The 24,572-nt window shown below is 44.7% G+C and overlaps 1 protein-coding gene across 1 annotated transcript in view; it reads left to right on the top strand.

Moving 5' to 3' along the window:
* The first annotated feature begins 7,198 nt into the window (after positions 1-7,198).
* Positions 7,199-24,572, top strand: part of LOC148026100 (uncharacterized) — a 54,952-nt gene continuing 37,578 nt past the window's right edge. The window contains exon 1 of the mRNA XM_087692052.1: positions 7,199-7,515. Within this exon, the coding sequence (XP_087548178.1) occupies positions 7,199-7,515 (317 nt within the window). The remainder of the gene's footprint in view (positions 7,516-24,572) is intronic.

The following is a 24,572-nucleotide window of genomic DNA, read 5'->3' as shown; positions in this document are numbered from 1 at the left end:
GTGCTGAACTTAGCCGGCAGAAACCAAACGGATCATGAGAGAGCCCTAGAAGGAGACTTAACGCTGAGTGAACTTCTTATGAAGTGATTGTTAGACAACATCGCAGCAGAGCAAAGTGCCGCAGCATTAGCGACCTCACTGCTGGCAGGGTTAGGAGCAACCCAAGGCTCTAAGATCCAGTCTAAAATCTCGTTAGTCGCAAAGCAGCTCGACAAGTACCAACCCCATGACGACCCATACAACTTTGTAGAGCAGTTCGAGCAAGTCTACGAAGCCAACGGCCTCAGCAACCTGACTCAGCGTTCTCAAGCGTTTGGACTTTGCTCAGGTGACAAGGGCAGGACCTGGTATACAAGCTTAGATGCTGCAGAGTGGGCAAACTTCAATAGCCTCAAGTATCTCTTCATTAAGAGATTTGCCGAGCCTGGATACTCCGACAATCTGCTAGTGCGACTGATGAATGTTAAGCAGAAAGAGAAGGAGGACATTCATGATTACGTACCCCACGTAAGGAGCCTCTTCAAGAGAATCCCTACAGGCGAACGACTGACTGAAAGGGTAGTTTCAACTGTGCTCATCAGCGGGATTCAAAACGAGGAATTATATAAGGCTTTGGTAGCCAACTTGAGCTTGTAGCGAGACATGCTAGCTAGGGTTTTTGAGGAAGCTATCAGAGTTGACGATCAACTGAAAGAGAGGAGCTCCAGGAATTCCAACTCAGAAGAAACCATCTCGCAAGGTTTGGAAAGAGCACCAACCTCTGGTAAGCGACCAGTACCATCATCCCAAGATAAGGGGAAGGCCACCGAGACGAACCATGACTTTGGCTCATGTCAAGATGGAGATAGTCAAGTTGCAAGAGCTATGGAGACAACCAACGCGGCCACACATCCAATGTGTGTATTATGGAGAAAATCATTTGCCAACAGAGTGTCAAGACCCTCGATCGAGACCTTGCGCTAACTGCGGCAGGTTCAGTCACGACACTATGCATTGCAGAATGCCCAGGAGACTTTCGTACTCCCAACCATATGGTCAGCCTTACCTAGCAAATAGACTGCATCCACTTTTTGGAAGGGGAGCCCCATTGGCCCTTCCTGTGCCTAACAACATGAAGCCGGTTGTCCCCAGGATGGACATAAACCCTACAGGTATACCTAGACCGCCCGGTCCCTATGTGACCCATCCACCGAGTGACACTCCAGTCCCAGTGTTGTGCCAACCTGGCGAGCACAACCTAGATTATCCAGTGAGCTTTGCTAGCAGACAACTCACGGAGACAGAAATGAATTACTCGACGACGGAAAGAGAGGGCTTGGCCATGGTGTTTGCTATGAAGAAGTTTCGGCATTATCTATTGGCTACGCCCTTTACCTTCTTTGTAGACCATCAAGCCTTGCTATACCTAGTGAACAAACCTTGCGCTACAGGACGCATAGCTCGATGGCTCCTTCTGCTTTTGGAGTTTGACTTCTCTGTGGTTGTACGGAAGGGGAAACAACACTACATTGCTGATCATATGTCACGCATCCTCACAGGGGAATCCGCTGGAGAAGGCATTACCGATGAATTGCCAGACACCCACCTCTTTAACCTCTCCAACGGGAGGGATTTATTCAAGGCCGATCTAACACTATATTGGCAGATGACATAGTCCAACTACTTGAGCATGGACTGCCTGAACGACCAATAGAGAATGCAAGACTGAGGCGACTTATTCTCAAAATCCAACCCTACCAATTGATAGTAGGCCACCTATATTGCTTAGGGCAAGATGGATTGATGCGCAAATGCGTGTGCGAACATGAGATGCATGATGTGCTCTCGGAGGCACACAGTGGGATTACTGGTGGACACTTTTGTGGAGACACAATGGCCTGCAAGGTGTTGCAATCTCAACTATGGTGGCCAACACTGTTTTGTGATGCCGCGCGACTTGTTAAGCATTGTGACGAATGTCAGTGGACGAAGGTCCTGATTCGCAAGGATCAGATGGAGTTGACCCTAGTCATTGCACGACAACCCTTCGAAAAATGGGGGATCGACTTCATGGGACCCATTAGCTCTGCTGCACAGTATTCTCAAGCCAAATACATCATTGTGGCCACAGACTACCTAAGGAAGTGGGCAGAGGCGAGAGCAACCCGAAAGAACGATGCTTGAACAACTGCCAAGTTCCTATGGGAGCACGTGATCTCATGATTTAGATGCCCCATCGAACTAGTCAGTGACCAGGGGACACACTTCATCAATGAAGTGATAACTCGTCTCCTATCCACCTTCCTAATTATCCATCAGAAATCCTCTCCATACTACCCTCAAGCAAACGGCCAGGTGGAATCCACAAATAAGATTCTTGTCAATGTCCTAACCAAGGTAGTCTTGGCCTCACGCAACGACTACGATAACAAGTTGATGGCGGCCTTGTGGGCTTACCGCACAGCTTACAAAACGGCCGTCGGATAGACCCCTTTTAGGCTGATCTACGGAACCGAAGTAATTCTCCCCGTAGAATTCTTCGTGCCTAGCCTACAATTTGCGCTTCAGGAGCGATGGGACGGATAGGAAGCATGGATGCAAGGCCTAGTAGAGCTCGAACGCCTCCCGGAGACTCGTCTTCTAGCCACTCATGCACTCATATGCGAGAAGGCACGACGCAAGAGCTGGTTTAACAAGCATGCCAAGCAACGCGACTTCGAGCAAGGTGACCTAGTGCTCCTATACTCAATCAAGGGGCACAAGCAAAAAATGAAGTTTCGGGGTCTTGGACCTTTCAGGGTCTGTGCGATCAGTCAAACCGGCAAAGTCAAGCTCGAGACTCTAGCCGGTGAAAGGATAAGCTTCTTCAATGGCAGCCACGTCAAGAAATACTATCCCCCCACTCATCCTTTGCATGAACCACCAATGTTGGAACCACTAGTCAACGTCTGGGTGGCCACTATCACCGAAATCGATGACATGGATGAGGAAATCGTTGAACCTACATACATGCACATCATGGTCACTGGTAGGCAAACATGCATCTTCAATGCCTTAATTGGCGAGGGAGCGGATTTCAATGTCTTGACTCACGATCATTGGGCCCAACTTGGCAAACAGTCACTACTACCCACTAATGCCAGGTTTAATCCATATGGGGGCTGCTCCTATGCACTTCTCGACAAGTGCAAGGCCGCCGTTTCTATTGAGAGTGAAACTGTACCAATGATCTTCTACGTGCTGCCAAACACCAAAGACGCAGGCACGGGGACGCTGCTAGGGCGAACCTTCAAGAAGCAAACTCGTTGCCACGTCGATTATGAGTTGCTGCGCATTCACCTCGCCATAGGCAACATCTACATGGATACACCTTTCAGCAAGGGTCGTGCGATGGAACAGTTTGCACGAACACTGATAGGACTATTAGCATACGAATCTAAGGAGAAGGGTAATGCCCAACCACCACCCACCACCTCTCAAGAACCACTACTCGTGGTAACAAAAGCTAAGGCTCAACAGCCTAGGTTCCAATGGAAGCCTAAATAGTTGCAACCGCCGTTCCGGAGTCGTCGCACATGACCTCATAAGACCCAAAGCACTAAACCTAGGATGCCAAGGCGCAGTTACAGAAATCAGGGCATGATCCAACAAAGGTGGGTCTCCAAAGCCCTCTTGCATGTGCAAGGCTACTATGAGGGAAAGACGTGGTTATATATCCCCAAAGCCCACTTGGCCAAGACCGCCACTCGTATGCTACCCCCAAGCCTGATCACCCTCAACCCCATCAAACCTCAAAACCATGAGCTGCAGTGCTCCCCAAGCCCACATCCATTAAGCCCATCTACACATATGCCCGAGAGACTCGAGCAAGCCTACCGGCCCAAGCGACATACACCATTGCATGACCCATCACCCACTAGAGTCCATCCGGCTATAATGATCCACTCTGAAGGTAGCAGTCCATCCCCCAGCCCCAAGCCAGGAAGCCCAACCGCAATCTAAGGCACACCCGCAACCACAACTATCCACTGTCGAAGGCTCTAGTGCTATCAAACCCCAACCACCAGCACGTCTTAAACCCTCCTACCAGCGGAAGTCATTTTTGACACTGGCCTCAGATCTAGCCAAAGATACAGGGGAAGACGTGGTTGATTGCATTAAGCGGCTCGATGCCACCTTCAGAGAGCTAGCTCTAAGCTATGACCGCTTGGACTTAGGCTTGTTGCCCGAGACTTTTGCAATCAAAATTCTCACAATGCCTTGTTCTTGGGATACATTCAAACTTGCCTTCGCAAAGGTAGCAAACTCCACCACTGTATTGCTCAACAGCGAGGTTTCTAAAGAGCAAGCCCTCAAACATCACCTCATAACGTTATACGATCAGCGAACCACTTCTGCCATCACCGACCAAGAAATTGCAAAATTATCCTAACTTGCGGGGGCTGAATCCCCATTCTTGCGGCACCGGTACACTCTTAGGTTGCAATGGGAAGTAGAGGGATGCCAAGTTGTGACCAACGCAGAGCAGCGTTGCGCAATCAAAACAACGGAGTATGACCCTACTTATATTGCGCCAACCTCGTACAGAGTGTTAACCACTCTTCGCAACCGCCCCCTGGAAGAGCACATCAAGGGACATCCTTACCTCGATCGCCTACTGACTGAGGAGGAGCTACACATTGCTAGTGTCGCGGTGCCTCCGGCGACTTCCTAATAGATGTTATCACTTACATAACACATGTTGGCACTCGCCCTTTTGATCTTGATTGCGCGCCTCAGTTAGAGTACAACCCCGATTTTTACACTTGGTTCCTACTCCAGTGACTCCTAAGACCCATTGCCAAAGGTCCTCAACCTCCCACACCTTCAATCCTAGTACGGATTCTTCTCAAGCTAGGAAGGGGAGGGCAGTAAGGTGAATCAAGAGATCAATTAAAACTAGTGAAAATCAAGCAAAACGCATAAGCGCATAGACAACAAGCGAGGTAGGAAGATGTCAAGAGAACTTTAAAATAAAACGCAAAAAGTTAAAGCCGAAAGGGAAGGCTCCACATTGGATCAGATTTTAAGGCTTTCATTCAATAAACACATAGAGTCTTTCCTTCTTAATCTATGATTTCTTTTGTGAATTGTAAATTTGGAAGCACTAATGGAAACTAGGGTTTATGATAGGAACGAAAGATGTCGCAACAAGACCGTGCCCACCGACTTCCATTCACGGAAGAGGAAAGAGCACAGTACAGCATCACTCTGGAGAGCCGCGCCTACAACCAGCTAAAGTTCCGAACCATTCACAACATAGAAGGTTTGGTGGCCAAGGAGGAGGCGGCCAGGAGAGTCGTTGAAAAATGCAACTTCCCAAGTACCTGGAAAGATTCTCACAAGAACCTGGAAAATGCCAGAAGGCGTTGGGACTGGAGCCAAAAATAGAAAAGAAGCTGAAGAGAGATGTGTACACCATGCTGAGGATGAGAAAGGAAGACGTGCTGACAAACGACGGCATCAACATTCAAGACATCCCTAATGCAGAAACCAGATTGCAGGCAAAACTGGTACATGCGCTTTTCTCTAGCCAGCACTACAACGCATTGATGCACTGAATCAGTGTGCCTGTGCTGGAGAACGTAGCGGCTCATACCCTGCATGAAGTCAATTGGAATGGCTATGTGCGCAAAACTATCGACCAGGCGGCTAAAGCACTGGCCTTAGGAAGCACGCCCGCAGGAGGAGAGTCTCCAACATCTAGGGCCACAGAAAGAAAGAAAGCCTCGTCCAAGGCCTCGTTCATTGCCTATGGAAGCATTTTAACTATGCTCATTTAGGAGGCAGTGAAAGAGACACGGGATGCAGAAGAAGGGGAAGGGGAAACGCCCGATAGGTCACCCCCTCATCAGTACCAAGAGAGGTCCAGCGACAGGACTGAGACTGATAAGAAAGGACATGGGCAAGAAGAGCAATCAAGCAAAAAGCAGGTCAAGAAACCCAAGAAGAAGACATCGTAGAAGAAAAAGAAACTGGATGAAGGTCGCAGGAAGGAGAAAGAGGATTTGGAAAAAGCAAAAAGACAATCCCTCAAGGAGGCCGAGGAGAGGGAGAAGAAGAGGAAACGGGAAGAAGAAGAAACAACAGAACAAGTCAAGAGGGCTAAAAAGGCATCAAAACAGGAGGCTGAGAAGAGAAAAAGAGAAGAACATGAAGAAAAGGAGAGACTGGAGGAAGAATACAGGAAGGCCAAAAAAGAAAGGCAAAGAAGAGTTGCGGAGGAAGAAGAGGAACAAAGAAGAAAGGAGGAGGAGGACTTGGCCGAAGCCACACGCCAGTCCATTAAGCAACAGTGCAGGGCTAATGATTCAGGAGCCTGGAGCCAGCTGAGGGAAGAAGGGCCTAGCTCTAGCAAGCAGGTACCAGAAGTCGTGCCGCCCACAGTCCTGGAAGGCAAAGGCAAGGCCCTCCTCCATCCTATCCCCACCCTCATAGCACCCTCCACCGAACCAACTATACTCACCCCTAGCATCCCCACCAGCATGGAAGTTTTCAACGTCGTGGCCTGGATGCAATACTTCATCAGTAAAGAAATGGCCCAGGGGAAGAGCACAGAAACCACGACTATAGGGCAAAAGAGGCTACCCGCAGATGTTGAGTCGAGGTAGGACCAGAAGCGTCCACGAGTGGAGGCCTCGACCTCCCCAACCCACACAACAATGACACCACCAGCCAATTACGATGAGTACGTCACCGAACTGCTCTCCCAATTGGAGAGGGCAAAGGAGAGGAAAAGAGAATGGTGGTGGCTGAGTTGGTGGCGAAAAAGGAGTCAGTAGCTACCTTCCAGCTGGGGAAAACCCGCATAATAGCCATGCAACAACGACAAATCTTTGACCTCAAGCAGGAATTAAAAGCCAAGGAAGACATGGAAGAAAGCTACAAATAGCGGCTTGAGGAGGAAAATCAAGAATTGGTGCAGATGCAACGGGAATACAAGCTCCTCTTGATGCAACATGGGAAACTAGAGGCGAAAACTGCCAACATCGAGCAAATGATGGAGGAACTAAATGCCAAAGAAGAGGAGAGAAGATAAGAGAGGGAGCATCAGCGAAAAGAGATCGAGTCTATGACCAATCAACTGCACCTCGGAAGAAAAGAGCATGAGAATATGAGCAGAGAACTCAGAGCCCAGGAGGAGAAGCTCATAACCCTAGCACAGAAGTAGGGGGAGAGCATGGAAGGAATGAACAAAAGGGCAGAGAAATGGGCTGCACAGAACGAGAACCAGGTGAAGGCACTGGCACGGCACCTTGCTTTGGTGGAAAAAGAAAAAATCCTGGCAGAAAGTAAAGCAGACGCCATCCAGATAGCCTTCAGTGCCCAACAACAGGCCTTCCTCAACACATTATTGGACACGACCTGGCCAGAGGGAAAGGAGTCATTGAAGGTGGTGCAGAAGAAACTGAGCATTGCACGCAGGGCCCTACATACGGGGCTACAGATGCCACCCCAACCTGCGGAGTATAGGCTGGGCTTAGAAAAACAACAAAAGTACCTACTATTGGCCGGCCTAACCCCCTAGGAGTTGGACGCACTCGACTTTGAGGAAGGAGTGCAACTAGAAGACCGGCAAGGGGAGGAGGCTGACATTGAATTCATAATAAGGAGAACCAGCGAAGAGATAATCCCACAACCCCCCTCGCCGCATGATCAAGAACAACAACAGATTGACCCGCCCTCGGACAGACAAACCGCGCTCAGGGAGCGACGGAGGAAATTAGTTGAAGAAACCAGGAGGCAGTTAAGAGCCAAACCAGTCGTGCGGCCATCCGCACCCTTCCCACCGTGCCCCGATGACCTCCCTGCAGGATTCCGCATGGAGCAGGTGATTTGGGAATGGCAAGAAAACGAAAAGGACCCTTTCACCTTCAGCTTCCTCATGCCTAACAGCTTGAGGAGGGTCCTACCAATTAAGGTAATGGAGGAGGTGATCGCGATTGGCGATCGACTGGGCCAAAAATGGCTGGAAGAAAGAGAGAAGACCCCACTCTGTGGGGCATAGAGGAAGCAGACAAGGTGTTCAAAATACCACATATTGTACAGGGCTACAACTGCCAACCTCTTTGGAGGAGGCAAGTGTATGATATTAGCATGCTCGCCTAGATGGCGTTTTGCAACACCCTACCCTACGAGAGGAACGACCCCACATTCATGGCATATCCTCGTAGGGTAGGTGTGGATTTTGTTGCCACCCTCCATGGGCAGCATGATTTCCCCATCATCTATAACTCCAATGCTGCCTCCTTTGAGCATGCCCTCCTTTTTGACTTAGGAAGCCTAAATGATTCCATGATGCACTTTCTTGCGGACTTCTCCTCCTGTCCCGATCTGGCCTTTATAACTACCTGCAATTACCTTAGGCTACTTAAGCTATTACCCAAGCAGGACCCGACCCCACAAGAGCGTGGCTTGCCTCCCCTCTTTTTTGACCCCAACGCTATTGATAGTTGCGCCATGGCGTGCCTAATGATGAGAGCTAGTCTTCTTCCCTCCTTTTGCCTAGCTCTCCTAGAAGATATGAAGGACAGCCAATTTACTAGGTGCAACCATCCCTTTCTCTTCACCACCTCCCTCCATGTCCGCATGAACCTCAAAGGGTACATGCAAAGCTGTTAATTTTTTAGCAAGTCCATTCGACACCCTTCTCTACGTCAATCAGATAAGGAAGATTAGGTACAGGCTATCGTTCTCCTAGTATAATACAAAAAAAAAGCACACCGCACAGGCAGATCCTTATTCATAGAATAAACAAAACAACTCACTTCCACAACCACTCAGCACTACATAAAGCACAATCACCGCACTTAGGGGTCCTCAAGTTAGGCGTGCCTGGTGGCTTCGATCGACCGGCCCCGCTCCTAACCCCCTAGCCCTTTTTGCTCCCCCACTTCATGCTTAGGGTCCATCAAGGGCAGGACATACCTAGGGAGGCCACTCGGTTAGACCTGTCACCCTGAGCCACTTGCACTGCACACTAAGATAGACACCCCCCTCCTTAAGTGGAGCACCACCCCCGTCCTTCCAAGCACCACCAGCGCGCCCACCCATTGACTTCGGAGGCCCCCGTCAACCACTAGCTATCCGTTACTTCTCCAACCAACCTTACTATCACGCTTCCACGAGCACCCAAGTCTACATGCTACCCTGCCCTCACATGACTGTTCCGCCAACTGCCTCTTAAAACACCAATAGTTGACAAGAGTGCCATGGGACTGGCACTTGTCTTGGAGGGGGATAATGTTAACCCCAAGCCGAGAAGGCGGAAGGACGGATGAAAAAGCAAAAAGAAGATGGAAAAGGAGCAAGGACACGCAGGCGGTCTCCAAAGCTACCCCGAGGCCAAAAGCGTAGCTTTAAATAAAAGGCACCTCAAAAACTCCAAAAACTCTTGTAAAAGAGTGTTAGGCTCCCTCCTGTGCCACCTATAAAAGATTAGTCAAATATAGGCCTAGGGCATGAAGCAAAAAGAGGGAATTAGAAAAAGGGACCTTGCCACAATGGCTGGTCATGTAAAAAAGGATGGGTGCCCATGGGGTTTTAGGGTTTGTATATATAAAGTTCAAAAAGTGAATGGAAGCTCATTCTTTGGTGTGTGTCCAACAAGAGCTCTTCTCTTCTTCTCTTCTTCTCCTCTCCTTGCTTGTGTGTGCTCTTGAGAGAGGGAGTGATTGTGAGTGTGAGGGAGTGAGTGAGTGGGAGTGAGGGATCAGGAGGGTGAAGCTCTTCACCATCTCCTCTTTTTTTTCTCTTCTCTTTCCTTCTCTTGCGTGTGCGGCTATGGCGGTTGGAGCTTGGAGATGGAGGAGGCTTGAGCATGCTTGAGCTAGCATCTAGGATCGTGGAGCTACCAGAGTGTAAAAAAGAGGAGGCAACTCATATCGACATCGAGGTAAGCTCACTACACTCGTAAGATCGAGGGTGCGTCGGCTATGTGAGAGGTAGCCATTAGAGCTCGGCTTGGAACGCTTGAAGCAATAAGCGGTCTGTGGGTCTTGGCGGTTGAGCGAAAGCTCCTACATTTTGATTCCATTGTCGGGTCCACGTATTCAAGCTTGAGCACGTGCGCGCCCCATATCAAGCATCGAAGTAAGGGATTCTCCCTCGAAACAGAGCTTGAGGTAGGTAGGAAGGTTGGGTGTTTTGATCCTTGAAACAAGTAAGTATTTTGGGTTAGTTAGTTTGTTTGATGATTGGAAAATAGGGAGAAATCATGTCAGTTTGTTGCTTTAGATTCTCGTTGCATTTAGTGTAGGATAGCATTAGGAAATCAAACTGGGAAAGGGTAGGGTTTACTGTTGCAAACATGGAAAAACAGGGCATAAAACATGCAAAAAATGGCAAAAAGCTAGTTTGGGATGCTTAATGTCGGGAAGTAAGTGATTGAGAGTGTCAAAGCCCTGCCTGGGAAGGGGTTTAAGGGCCAGGAGGCCAAGGGAGAGCTCATTTGCAACCGTTGCACAGAGAGAGAGAGAGAGAGAGAGAGAGAGAGAGAGAGAGAGAGAGAGAGAGAGAGAGCCCTTGCAAAGATTCAATCCGATTGCGTCGTTGGAGAGCCTACCGCTCACCCCATGTATACCAATCACTTCCCTTGGTGCCTTAGCCAGGATCTGGAAGTTTATGCAGGGGATGATTGCCTAACTAGGGAGATTTGATCGAAATCAGCATTGCATGGTATTTGTCGCGTCGCGTTTGGCCTGTCCGAACGGCCCTTGCTAGGCTGAGTCCCAGACTCGGTCCTCGGACCCGCCCATTCGGACCTCGACCCGAAAACCCTAATCGGCTCTCGGACCCGATACTCCACTCGGCCCTTTGACCAAACCTACATTCGACCTGAAGTCCACTCGTCCCAAGGTCCACTCGGCCCAGGACCTGACTCGGCCCTCAGCCCATCATCTAGCTCAGCCCATCCGAGTCACTCCACTCGGACCTCGGCCTCCTACGAAAAAAAACTTTTTGCACTCGGACAGGCGCGATTCAACCCGTCCGAGTCACTCGTTTAGCCCCTGCAATTCGGACCAGTTGGGTTAAGTGTGTGCCTAACTTAAGTCTCAGAGATTTGACTTGACCTAACTGCAGCGCAACCTGTCGTGAGCCCTCTTGACGATTAGAGCCTGATTTTGTGCACCGAGTAGACAAAATCGAAAGGCATGGCCGCTTAACAGTTTGAGTGGGCTATTGCGATACCTAGAAAATCAGAGACCTAGAAGGTGATCCGCTGAGCCATAAAACCTAGATCGAGCCCAAAAAAAACGGCAAGGCAACATAGTCGAAAGGCCCTAAATCTCGCCTAGACGGCTAGAGAATTGATCTACAAAGCCTATTAGGCCCGAGGGTGCGTGAGACACTTAGAGGCTATTTGCCGCTCACACCTTGAATTTTTGCACTTGAAGTGCACTTAAGAAAAACTGAAAGCCTGATTGAACACATGGCACCAGAAAGAACACACGCACAGAAAGAAGAGGCGGCACAATGAATGACATAACCAAGGATGGACTATGTGGGTATAGTCCAGCTGTAGAATCACTTGTGTATCCTCATGTCAATCACCTAGCATACCAATGAATAATATCCTGCCACATCACCAGGGCACGTAGTGAATGCCAGCACATGTAGAGCTCGACACCTCAACACTCCTCGAGCTCAGCATGAGCTCGTGAACTCCAAGTATAGTCATGAAGCATTGAAGCTTCTCAATTTCCAAGGCCTTGGTGAAAATGTCAGTAGCTTGATCCTTTGTCCTTACATGAACCAAGTCAATATCACCTAACAATACTTGCTTCCAAATGAAATGGTAATGGACCTCTATGTATTTGGTCCGTGCATGATACACTGGGCTTCCATCTGATTGAATACTACTAAGATTATCACAATAAATGATAACCTTTTTATCCACCCATGTCTCCAAGTCACCAAGTAGTGTATGTAACCAAGCTACCTCATGTGCTACAATCGCAACATCTATGTACTCTACCTCTAAACTAGACAAGGTAATTGTTGGCTATTTCTTGCTACTCCAAGTAACAATAGCACTACCAAAGAAAAACATACAACCATTGGTAGATCTCCTCTTTAAAATACAACCAATCCAATTTGCATCTGTATAACCATGCAAGTCCAATGGTACATTTGCACCATAGAATAAGGCATACTTCAATGTGGACTTGGCATAATGCAATATGCATTATAGTGCATCCAAATGTGGCTTCTGTGGAAGCTTTATAAACTAACTCTCCAAACCAACTATGTAGTTTAGGTCTAGCCTAGTGATCATCAAATAGATAAGACTGTCACAATCTTCCGATACATAGTGACATCCTCAATCAAGTCACCCTCATGTGCACTAAGCTTAGCATTAACATCCAAATGTATAGAAATAGACTTGCAGTCAGTCACACCATACTTCTTCAACATATCCAATGCATATTGTCTATGTGACAACCATATACCCTATGGAGTCTTGATTATCTTTATGCCGAGAAAATAGTGTAGCTCTCCCAAACTCTTTATCTCAAATTCAATCTTGAGAAGATTCTTCACATTGCCAATCTCTATCTCATTATCACCCACAATGATCAAATCATCCACACATATAGTAATGACCACAATACGTACATCACTCTCACATACATAGAGTGAGTGATCAGCTTGTGCTTTATGAAATCCAAATCTAAAAAGGTATTCTACAATCTTGTTATGCCATACCCTGGGTGCTTGCTTCAACCCCCATACAAGGCCTTACGAAGCTTGCATGCATAATATGGATGACTCTCATCTATATAGCCAAGTGGTTATTCCACATAAACTTCCTCTTGCAACCCCCCCTACAAGAAAGCATTCTTAGCATCCATTTGATGCATGATCTAACCTTTTGATACAACCACTATTATGATAATCCTTATAGTGGCCATTTTAGTCACTAGAGAAAAAGTCTTCTCATAATCAATATCATGAGTTTGCATATACCCTTTCACAATTAGTCGTGTCTTATAGCGCTCACAATAGATCCATTTGCAACTTATGCTTGACCTTGTAAACCCATTTGCAACTGATAACTTTCTTACCTTCAAGTAAAGGTACCAACTCCCATGTGTCATTATGTGTAGCCATTTCTTTATCCATAGCACAATCCCAATACTCATTACTCATCTGGATCCACAAAACATGTGGTCCACTCAATGCTTGTGACTGCTGACTTAATTTCTGCATAGCCACACTTTCATGCTTATTAACCCCAATTGCATTCTACACACTAATGTACTAGCTACTTATTTCATTAAAACAACATCCCTGCTAACTCTTAGCTCGTGTATAATAGGGTCATAAGATCTGTATCCCTTCTACTCAAGATAATATCCAACAAATACACATTTTTCTACTTTAATCTCAAATTTACTATACAACTCATTAGGAATATGCACAATATACACCTAAGCAATACATCCAAATACTTTTAGATGGAACAGATTTGGCTTTCTATTTGTAAACTTCTATTGGGGTGTCATATCATGTACAACAACAGTGTGGGTGTCCTATTCATAATATATATAGCAATAACAACTGCTTCAGTCCAACAATAATGAGGCAAGTTTTTTTCTCACATCAATGTATGAGCCATCTCTTTAATATGCTTGTTTTTTCGCTTAACAACTCCATTTTACTGTAGAGTATATCTACATGTAAACTACCTAATTCCTATTCTGCCAAGTTTTTGATTAGGTTGATAAGGCTAGGTAGATCGACTTCCATGACAGTGTTGATCCTTGTTGCGTACTTTTGATTGTTTTTCAGCTTGCTGTAGTACATTTTGTTGTTGTAGGAAGTGCAAAAATTCAGCTTGTTGCTATAGGAAGTGCAAAAATTCAGCTTGCTACTGTAGGTACTACAGAAATTCAGCTAGTTGCTGCATGAAGTTTGGTTACTATTGCATGAAGTCAAGATATTGTTGCAGGAATGTACCTCAACATGACTCTCTATATGCAATAAGGTCACTAAATCAATGGTCAGCTTAGTCAATGCTTTCCCATAGATTTGTTTAACTTCATTTTTTACCAAATTGACGATTCCAAGCTTGACTAAATAGTCTATTACAACCACGTGCATGTTGGTTTTAACTATCCTTTAGCTTATTGACTCTCTTAGAGTTCTTTTACATTTTGCTTTTATCCTTCGGCTTGCTGATTTTCTTGGAGTTCTTTGATATGGAGAGCTAACTTGATTTTCTCCTACTCTAATTGGACAATGAGATCTTTCAATTGGACATGAACTTCCCCCCATTGCCTTTGCAACTCTTTCAACTCCTATTAGTTCTTAGATTCTAATGCCAAGTTGCATTCCTTCAATTATGCTTGGAGGTCTTGTATTTGTAAGTTGATTTGAATATACATTTTATATAGGCCTTCTAGGCATCATCTAACAATGCCTAGAGTGAAAGGTGAGAAGGATCGAAGCTTGCACTCGAGAGTTATGGCGGGAGAGCAAGAGCAAGAAAGAGAGAGACAAGAAATGGGAACTCCAATAGTCACAATGTGTGACCGAGCCTTCCTTTATTCAAACTGTCACTAAAAGAATAAAGAATGAAGTGACGGTGACGGGCACCCACCACCTGCAGTGTGCAGTAGCGATGACTGTCAGTGTAGTAATACACAGCCGGCTAGGCGGAGGTGCCTTTACCCCCAACAACCTCCCATTTAAAGGCGAACCTACCCTAATGAGGAGTGAAAAGAAAAAGAAAAAGACAATACAATATGTACACATGTATAACAGGATGAGGAAAGATGTCATCTCATCCCACACCCATCAACCTCTTGAGGAAGGCAAAGCGCTCTGTAGAGAGGCTTTTCATGAGCAGATCTATAGGATTTTGGTCAGTCGAGATCTTGACAAGATCAACATACTTGTCCTCAACAACCCCACATATGAAGTGATACCTCACCTCAGTGTGTTTCGTCTTCGCATGGAAAACCGGATCCTTGGCTAACTGAATAGCACTCATAGAATTCGAATGCAGTGTAGGGATAGCATCAATACCATGGTCAGCAAACAAACAACCCAACCAAATGGCCTCCTTGTAAGCCTCGGTGGCTGCAACATACCCGGCCTCTATAGTAGAAAGGGCCGTGCATTTCTGCACCCTGGACATCCAAGAAACAGCACCTCTAGCATAGGTGAATACATAGCCGGAAGTAGACTTCCTACTATCTGCATGCCCTGCATAATCAGAGTCAGTGTACCCCATGACTCTTATATCCTGACAGCCATAGCATATGCACATATCTGCAATGCCCTTCAGGTACCTCATGATACCCTTCACGGTATCCCAATGCTTCTTGTCAGGTGTAGCCATATAGCATGCCACAACACTAACTGCAAAGGCAATATCTGGACGAGTAGCAATCATGGCATACATAAGACTGCCCATTGCAGATGCATAGGGAATCTTGGCTATCTCGACCCTCTGCTCATCTGTTTGCAGACAATCAGCCTGTGATACCTTTACATGATAAGACAATGGATAGCCAATAGGCTTTACGTCATGCATGTGGAAGCATTCAAGGACTTAATGAATGTACTCCCTTTATGACAAGTAGAGGAGTCCCTGATGCCTGTACGTCTAATGCGCATACCAAGTATGTGAGAGGCCTGTCCCAGATCTTTCATCTCAAAGCTCTTCTTGAGGTGAGGCTTAAGAGCATCTAGCTCATCATGAGCTTTCCCTGCTATCAACATATCATCCACATAGAGTACCAAAATCAATAAAGAACCATCACGGGCTTTCTTCGTGTAAAGACACGGATCCATAGCACTCCTGTTGTAGCCCTGTGACTGCATAAAGGCATCAAATTTATGATACCACTCCCTAAGTGCCTGCTTCAAGCCATAAAGACTTTTCTTCAATTTGCATACTAGGTGCTCCGTGCCAGGTCCTGCAAAGCCCTTAGGCTGCTCCATATAAATCTCATCATGCAAGTCCCCATGTAAGAAAGCTGTCTTGACATCCATCTAGCATAAATCCAAGTCAAGATGAGTAACCAAAGCCAAGACTAAGTGCAGGGTGGTCATCTTAACCACAGGAGAAAAGACCTCATCAAAGTCCACACCATGTTCCTGCTTAAAACCCTTTGCTACCAGTCTAGCCTAGTATGCCAGCTTGGGGTATCCAGGGGTACTTTTCAGCTTGTACACCCACTTGCATGGCAAAGCCTTATTGCCCTCAGGCAAGGAAACCAAATCCCAAGTCTCATTCTTATGCAAGAGTCTATCTCAGATTGCATACCCCTCTCCCAAGAGTGACTGTCACCCCTGCGCATGGCCTCATCATAGGTGAAAGGCTCTCATGCATCTGTAACCAAGACATAATGCATTGAGAGCTGAAATCTGTCAGGTGGACGTCTGTCTCTAGTAGACCGTCTCAAGGCAGGTTCTGCTGCCTACCCAGCTGCCTATCCAACAGCCTGACCATGAGCATTTATTGTAGATGTGGGTTGTCCAACTGGCTGTGCGGGAGCTCTCGGCTCCTCTTGAAATATGACCTTGCGGATCTCAACAACTCTCTCAGGCCGCCTATGCATCTTGTCTTCATGGAAGACTACATCATGACTGCCGATGACTTTTCGCGCCTACGGATCCCAGAAACGGTAACCCATCTTGCCTGCATCCCCATAACCAAGGAAAATGCATTTCACACTCTTAGGATCCATCTTACTTCTCTTGTCCTTGGGCACATGGCAAAAGGCCTCACATCCAAAGACACAGAGATGCGCATAAGGGGGAGGTTTTCCAATCCATACCTCCTCTGCAACCTGGAAATCCAAACCATTAGAAGGTGATCTGTTTATGACATGCACAGCTGTACTAATTGCCTCAGCCCAAAAGCTCTATGATAGGCCTGCATGGCTAAGCATATTGCATACACACACTCCTAGATGGTTCAATTCATCCGCTCAGCCAAACCATTCTGGGGGGGGGGGGGGGGGTTGTAGGGGGTGGTCAACTGATGCTTAATAATCCTCTCATCACATAATTGCTCAAAAATATGTGAGACATACTCACCCCCATTATTTTTCCTTAGGCATTTTAGCCAATACCCAAGCTGGTTCTCAACCAATGCAAGCCATCTGTGAAACACAGCCAAGACATCGGATTTCAGCTTAATGGGATAAGCCCAAAATCCCTCCAATTTGTCTCTTTGAATTTTCAAGTCAATGGCCTTTGCTCTTGCACCAGGTTCAAATGTCCTTTGAATTTTCCTTGATGTACCTATGTGCTTGGCTAACTTTGTCCCCGTAAGCTCTTGCTCTTGATTGTCATAGTTTCATTGGACTTACAAATTCAATCAGCTTTCTGAGCTAGAATATGTCTATCTTGGTCATTGATATGCTTGGCTTTTCAAGCTCTACACAATTGGCTTCCTAATTGGGATGTGCCAAAAAGAGCCACCTAAGGTGTTTCTCTCTGTTCTCTTAAGATCAAGTAGCAATGCTTAAGGCAAGCTACCCTACAAGTTGTGGCTAGTGAAGTGAGTGCAACTCACTTGAGTTCAGCTCAAGTTAATAAGTTAAAATCAATTGGGTCTAAGCTTAGAGTTCACAATGCCACACTTGGGTCTTAAGGTTTATTGACGTTGAAGTTTTCAATTCAGTGGTTGGCTGCTCCTCTCAGTCCCTTGGTCTTGGTTTACTCTTAAATATTCCTTGGTAAGATGGTTTGAGGTTGGTTTAGTACTCTTAGTCACTCAGCAAACAACTCCTCTCTTGTCAACAGCTTGGAATGATGTTTCCCCTCCCAAAATGTAGTGTGTCCTAGGTCTAGTGCCTAAGTGACTATTCTGTTTGTGCAATGTGATTCTAGTGAGCCTAACTGGTCCTAGGTGATATTGGCCTAACGTGCTTAGCCTAGGTGCTATGGGACTCGATCCTCATGATGCAAATCTAGAGTGTGCCTAGGGTGTGAGAGAGTGAGGTGTTGATTAGGGACTAGGTGAACCTATGCAGAGGATGCCTTAGTGTGAGGACGTGTTAGTGGGTGTTACTTCAAGTGCACATGAGACGATGACAAATCTTATCTAGGACTACGTGTGGATGGATGGGTGCTAAGTTAGTGTGCTGGTTGTAGTGTCTTAGGACAAAGTATACTTATATACTTGTATACCAATGGTGGTGACTAAGAGGGGATGTGAAGGCTAACCTAGGACTAAAGTGAATGTTCCTATAGGTTGGATGCTCTAAGGGTGAAACTCTACCATTAATGTGTGGGTGCTAATGCTCTCCCAAAAAGAGTGCTAGACACTCATAGTTGTGGAACTAGTCCAACTAATCCCAAATGTGTGTCCAAAGGAATGAAGGTGCAAGGGGGGCAACTTGTACTTAGTGCAAGGGTTTGGAATCAATATTGGGTTGTAGTTGATGATGTTGGGGGTAGTGGGCGCCCATCATTGTCACCTCGTTCTTTATTCTTTCAGTGACATTTGAATAAAGGAAAGAATAAAGGAAAGGCTAGTCACACATTGTGACTGTTAGAGTTTTCACATCTTATCTCTCACTCATTCTCTCTCTCTCTCTTGCTCTTGCTCCTTCCACCATAGCTGTTACTTCTACTCGCGTACTTCCAGTCTGAGCTCACTCCCTTCAACTGGTACTAGAGTCAACCATTCGAGGAGCTTCTTCATCCTTTGCTTCAACCTAGATTCAAAGCTTCAACTCAAGGTTTCATGGCAACCATTGTTTCTTTCTCTCGAGGTATGCATTGAGTCTTTCCTTGTTCTAGCTTATTCCATGCTTGTTGAGGAGATTTCCAAGGCTTTACTAAGCCTTGATGAGTGCTTATTGAGCTGAGAAGCAGCCATTTTATCAATTTTGAGTGAATACAGAGTATGTTGTAAAAGCAGTAGAAAGCTATGGTAGCTTGATACCACTATCATATTTTGGCCATAACTTTTGCATACAGTATTGGATTTAGGTATTCTATAGCTAGAAACAAAGAGCGCGACAAGATCTATAAATCTGGGCACTCACAGAGTTGATTCTCTATGAGTGCCTAGATTTGTGTAATTTTTTGTTATCTGTTTCACAAAAAAAAAAAAAAAGGTTTGGACAGCAAACATAAATTCCATAATGCATATTTGATGCTTGAGGGATGTTATTTTGGTGCCTGGATGGTATGATTATATTGGACTGATTTGAGCACACTTTTAGCTCAATTTTCTCAAAGCTTTCATTGTTATAATAATAGGATTGAATGTCATTTATTTAGAAAAAGCATATGTCCCTTATCATTTGATGCTTCTAGGGCTTGGTATTGATACCACATGTTAGCTTGACACTTGGGGATGCTTAGCACATATGTTGGAATGCTTTGGGCTTTGATTGAGTTTGCATTTGCCTAGTTTTTGTAGAGATTTTACTACTGTAATACATTGGATAACAAGATCTTATCAAGAAACACTCAATGCCTATTGCTCTTGAATGCCATTTGAGTTTTTTATGTATATGCATTGCTGCTTGGCATTGGTCTATGCACTCAAAAATGCTCTCTGATACACTTGAGCTTCGATTTTGAGCTTGAAAATATTCATCTTGATTGTGGTTCAAGCCTTAGTTGCTTCAGTGGCTTATGTAGTTAAGTGCTTAAAGAATATATTGGATTTATGCTTTTGAACGTATACTTTATGGGATGTTTGAATATTATCACCATGATGTTTTGAGTTTTATTTGCTCATTTGACCTTCGACTCTTGCTTTAGTGAGAGCTATTCAACTTTATATATCGAGCCACGTTGGCACTTGGATGCACTATAGAGCATTTGGTTTATGTAGTTGAGCTTTATTACAATGAGACAATGGGATTCATTGTGACATGTACATGCTCTCTTGATATTTATTGGATACAGTTACCCTATCATGGGATAATTTGATCTCTTAGCTTGGACCTAGTACTTATGTTTGTGAGGCTGTTGCCAGTGGTATTTATACTCTTTTGGGTTATGTATTGAGCTTTTACTCAGTGGTTTATGCATCTGATAGTTCTCTTCATTTACCCTTGAGACCTACCCTGTGCATGACATCTATATCTATTGCATGTATGGTTTTTTGACACATTGCAGTTGTGATAGCTTCAGTGCTGGTTGTTCCTGGCTTCGTACTTCTTGGTTGCTTATAGTTGGTTGTTGGCATATTGCTACAGTTTATTATAGTAGCATGTCATTTCATTTTTATGCATTCTACTTGAGGGAAATCATCTAGACTTGATATTCTTTTGCATATAGTTTTTGTGGACAACTCATTACTTTAGTAGTATCTCGAGTTTTCAACTTGGTTTAGCAATGATTTTGGGGTTGATTTGTAGGGTACTATAGCTTCATGTCTTGCCCTTCTATGTACTTGCTTGGTCTCATTATGGCTAGTGGTCCTCACGACAGTGCTATCTTCAATATTAAGAACTTGGATGGGATTAATTACAACTATTGGAAGACCCAAATATGGCAGGTTCTAGTGCAAAAATTACAGGTTCTATAGGCCTCTCAAAAATATCGGTGCCAAACCCGAAAACATTGTAGCCAAGGATTGGGATAAATTGGATGAGTATATAAGTCCATAATCATGTTACCACTTTCTAAGTAGGTTCACTACAATGTTGTAACTAGAAATTAGACTGCATATGAACTTTGGACACAGATTAAGAATTTTTATGACAAGCAGAGTCCTACATCTCAATATATTGGCTAAAAAAATTTGATGGACCTTTGCATAAAGGAAGGGACTTCTATATCTGTACAGTTGAATTAGTTTCACTCAGTCATTAGCCATTTAGCTTCATAGAAGATAGAGTTCAAGGATACTTTGAATCATTTATTTCCTGCTTGGTAGCCTACTTGAGTTGTGGGACACTTTACATATGGCTCTCTCTACTAAGGATGGACTGAAATTGCAAGATGTTGAGAGTACCCTCTTGATAGAGGAGATGAATTGAAAGAATGTGGATGCTTCTCCCACATCACATGCATTGATTGTGAGAGGCTGGCAGGATGGAAATGGCTATGGTAGAGAATCTAACAGGTCTCAATCTCTAGGATACATGGATAGTCTTGCAGTAAGTCTTGTGGTCATAAGTCCAGTCTTACTTGTCTCATTATTGTGGAAAAGCAGGTCATATTTAGCTACATTACCATAAAATACACAAAGACAAGCACAAGGAAAAGGGAAAGGGTAAAGTATATGACAAGAATGATGATCACAGCATTATGCCTAGCAAATCTAGTGTCAAGATTGAGGAGATTAATGTGATGTAGCATGATGTATCTGATAATCTTATCTTAGCACATTTTTCTTTAAATGCTTCACAACTAATTGATGCTTTGTCAAGATATACTCAGTGTTGGTTGATAGATTCATGGGCTTCCTTTCATGTGACCCCTCATAGAGAATTTGTTTCACTCCTATTGCAATACAACTAGATGTATCCATTTGGATAATGAGATGGCATTGGAGATCATTGGTATTGGTGATATCTAGTTGTGTTTTGGTTCAAGTAGCATGTTCACTCTTCATGATGTATGTCATGTACCACCTCTCACGAAGAGCCTTAACTTTACTGGCACCTTGGATGATGCAGGTTAGGTTGTCTCTTTTGGTGATTCCTCATGGAAGATTACACATGGGAATCTTGTTATTTTATGTGGTGCTAAGTCTAGTACCCTCTATCCTTTGCTTGTATCTAGATTAGTTGACCATGTTTTGGCTATGGCTACAATTCCACATGTATCTCTTTGGCATCATCACCTCTGGCACATGTCTTTGAAAGGAATGAAAATGCTTATTGGTTTGCATTATCTTTCACCCCTAGACTAAACGTGTTTAAAGTCTTGTGATTATTGTTTATATGGCAGGCAAACACGTAGTATGTATAAGAAGTATGGCATGAAGTGCATGGGTGAGTGCATGGCTCTTGTTCATTCAGATGTATGCGGTTCCATGCCCTGTCAGTTGTTGCTAGCTGGTGCAAAATACTTTGTCACATTTGTTGATGATTATTGACATAAGGTCTAGACTTACCCTATTAAGTAGAAATCGGATGTCTTGTCTACCATTCAATGTTGTCTTGCTTATAAGGCCAACTTGGTAGCTAAGGGTTTTAAACATGAATATGGCATTGGCTTTGATGAAGTCTTTTCTCCTATGGTCAAAATGACAAAACCCTATGCTTGATACTAGCATTAGTTGCTCAACTAGATTTGGACATTTATTAGATGGGATGTAAAGACAACTTTTTTACATGGAGACTTACATGATGAGATGTATATATAGTAGCCTAAGGGCTTTGAAGAAAACGGAAAGGAACACCTAGTGTGCAAGTTGAGAAAGAGCCTTTATGGCCTTAAGTAGGTACTTAAGAAATGGTGCCACAAGTTTGATGCTTTTATCGATTCATAGGGATATAGCCATAATACTATGGATCCATGTTTATTCATGAAGAAGGCTCTTGATGGTAGCCTTATGATTTTGGTACTCTATGTGGATGATATGCTTATTACTAGGAGAGCTCATGATGAGTTGGGTGCCTTGAAAACTCAGCTCAAGAAGAGTTTCAAAATGAATGACATGGGACATGCCTTGCATATTCTTGGGATGCGCATCATGTGTGATCACTCTAAGGGACTCCTTTATCTATCATAGAAGGAGTATATCCAAAAAGTCTTTGAGTGATTTCATGTGTAGGATAATAAGCCTATTGGCTATTCTCTACCTTCTCATGTGAAGGTTACTCAAGCCAATTATTCGTAGTTTGATGAGTAAGGCTAATATGCCCAAGTTTCCTTATACATCCATTATGGGCTATTTGATATATGCCATGATCACCACTCATCTTGACATAGCATTTGTAGTGGGAGTTGTGGCATGCTATATGGCTACACTTGGCAAATGTCATTGGGATACCATTAAGGGTATCATGAGGTACCTGAAGGGCACAACAACTATGTGCATATGTTATGGTGGTCACGATACATGAGTTGTGGGGTACATTGACTATGATTATGCAGGACATGCAGACAATAGGAAGTCCCCTCTGGCTATGTCTTTACCTTTGCTAGAGATGCTATTTCTTAGATATCTAGGGTGCAGAAATGGCCCTCTCTACTACTGAGGCTGAGTATGTTGCAACCACTAAGGCTTATAAGGAGGCTCTCTGGTTAGGCCCATGCCTTGGTATTACGATGTGGTCCCTACACTACATTCGGATTATATGAGTGCTATTCAGTTAGCCAAGAATCTAGCCTTCCATGTGAAGACGAAAGACATTGAGGTGTATTACCACTTCATCAGAGAGGTTGTTGAGGACAAGTCTGCTGACCTTGTTAAGATCTCAACTGACCAAAATCCTATAGATCTACTCTCAAAAAGTCTCTCAGTGGAGCATTTTGCCTTCCTTAGGAAGTTGATGGCATTGGATGAGATGAGGGCTTTCGTCATCTTGTTGTACTAATGTATGTTTGTACTTTGTTACTTTTTTCTTGTTCTATCCTTACTAAGGACACATTTGCCTTTAAGTGAGAGGTTGTTGGGGTGCATGTGCTTAGTTGCCTGTGTATTACTACACTGACAGTATCCACACATTTGTACACTGCAAGTGGCGAGTGCCTATCACGATCACTTCATTCTTTATTCTTTAAGTGACATTTGAATAAAGGAAAGGCCGGTCACACATTGTGACTGTTGGAGTCTCTCTCTCTCTCTCTCTCTCTCTCTCTCTCTCTCTCTCTCTCTCTCTCTCTCCACTATAGCTCTTACTTTTGCTCACGTACTTCCACTCTAAGCTCACTCCCTTCAATTGGATATCTTAAGATGAAAGAGCCTAGGGTTTAACCCTTGTGGCTTATACTTATGTGCTGAGAACCTTGGAAAAAGAGGATGGTCCTTAAGAAAGGGGATTTAGGAACATCAGGACCAATGCAACAAGTGTGGAGTAGAGAATAGAGGTGTATGTGTGGGAGTGTATAGGAATAGGGGTAATGTGGGAGTGTAAGCATGTGCATATGTGGGAATGTAATGGTGTGGGAGTGAGTAGGGAAGTATTGGAATTCTAGTATGGGATTACTAGGATATAGTGTGCAAGTGAGTGGTGTGAGTAAGGGTATAGCATGGGAGTGTTAGTATGTGAGTACTAATGGCTAGGACCTTGTGTGACGAGAGCTTGTGATCGGAGACTGTGATGAGAGGATATGACAAGAGCTTGTGAGAAGAAGTTGTGATGAGAGGGTATGACGAGAGCTAGTTGTGACAAAAGCTTGTGATGAGAGGACACGACGAGAACTTGTGTGACGAGAGTTTGTGACAAGGGCTAGTGATGAGACCTTTGATGAAAGGGTAGGTGACAGGAGCTAGTGACAAGAAGTTGTTATGAGTGGCTATGATGAGAGTGGGTAATGAGGGATAGTGATGAGAGATTATGACAAGAGGGTGGGCGAGTTGAGAGATTGAGACAAATAGGGAGTGAATGAGTGGAGGGAAGTATGTGCAAGTGCAAGTAGTGAATGGGTGTGTAGCACAAGAAGGATTG

The sequence above is a fragment of the Lygodium microphyllum genome, chromosome 14 (genome assembly GCF_053477565.2).
Source record: "Lygodium microphyllum isolate KBCC chromosome 14, Lygodium_microphyllum_v1.1.10, whole genome shotgun sequence".
Classification (NCBI taxonomy): Eukaryota; Viridiplantae; Streptophyta; class Polypodiopsida; order Schizaeales; family Lygodiaceae; genus Lygodium; species Lygodium microphyllum.
Note: the sequence above shows the minus strand (reverse complement) of the source record. Positions and strands in the feature narration are given on the sequence as shown.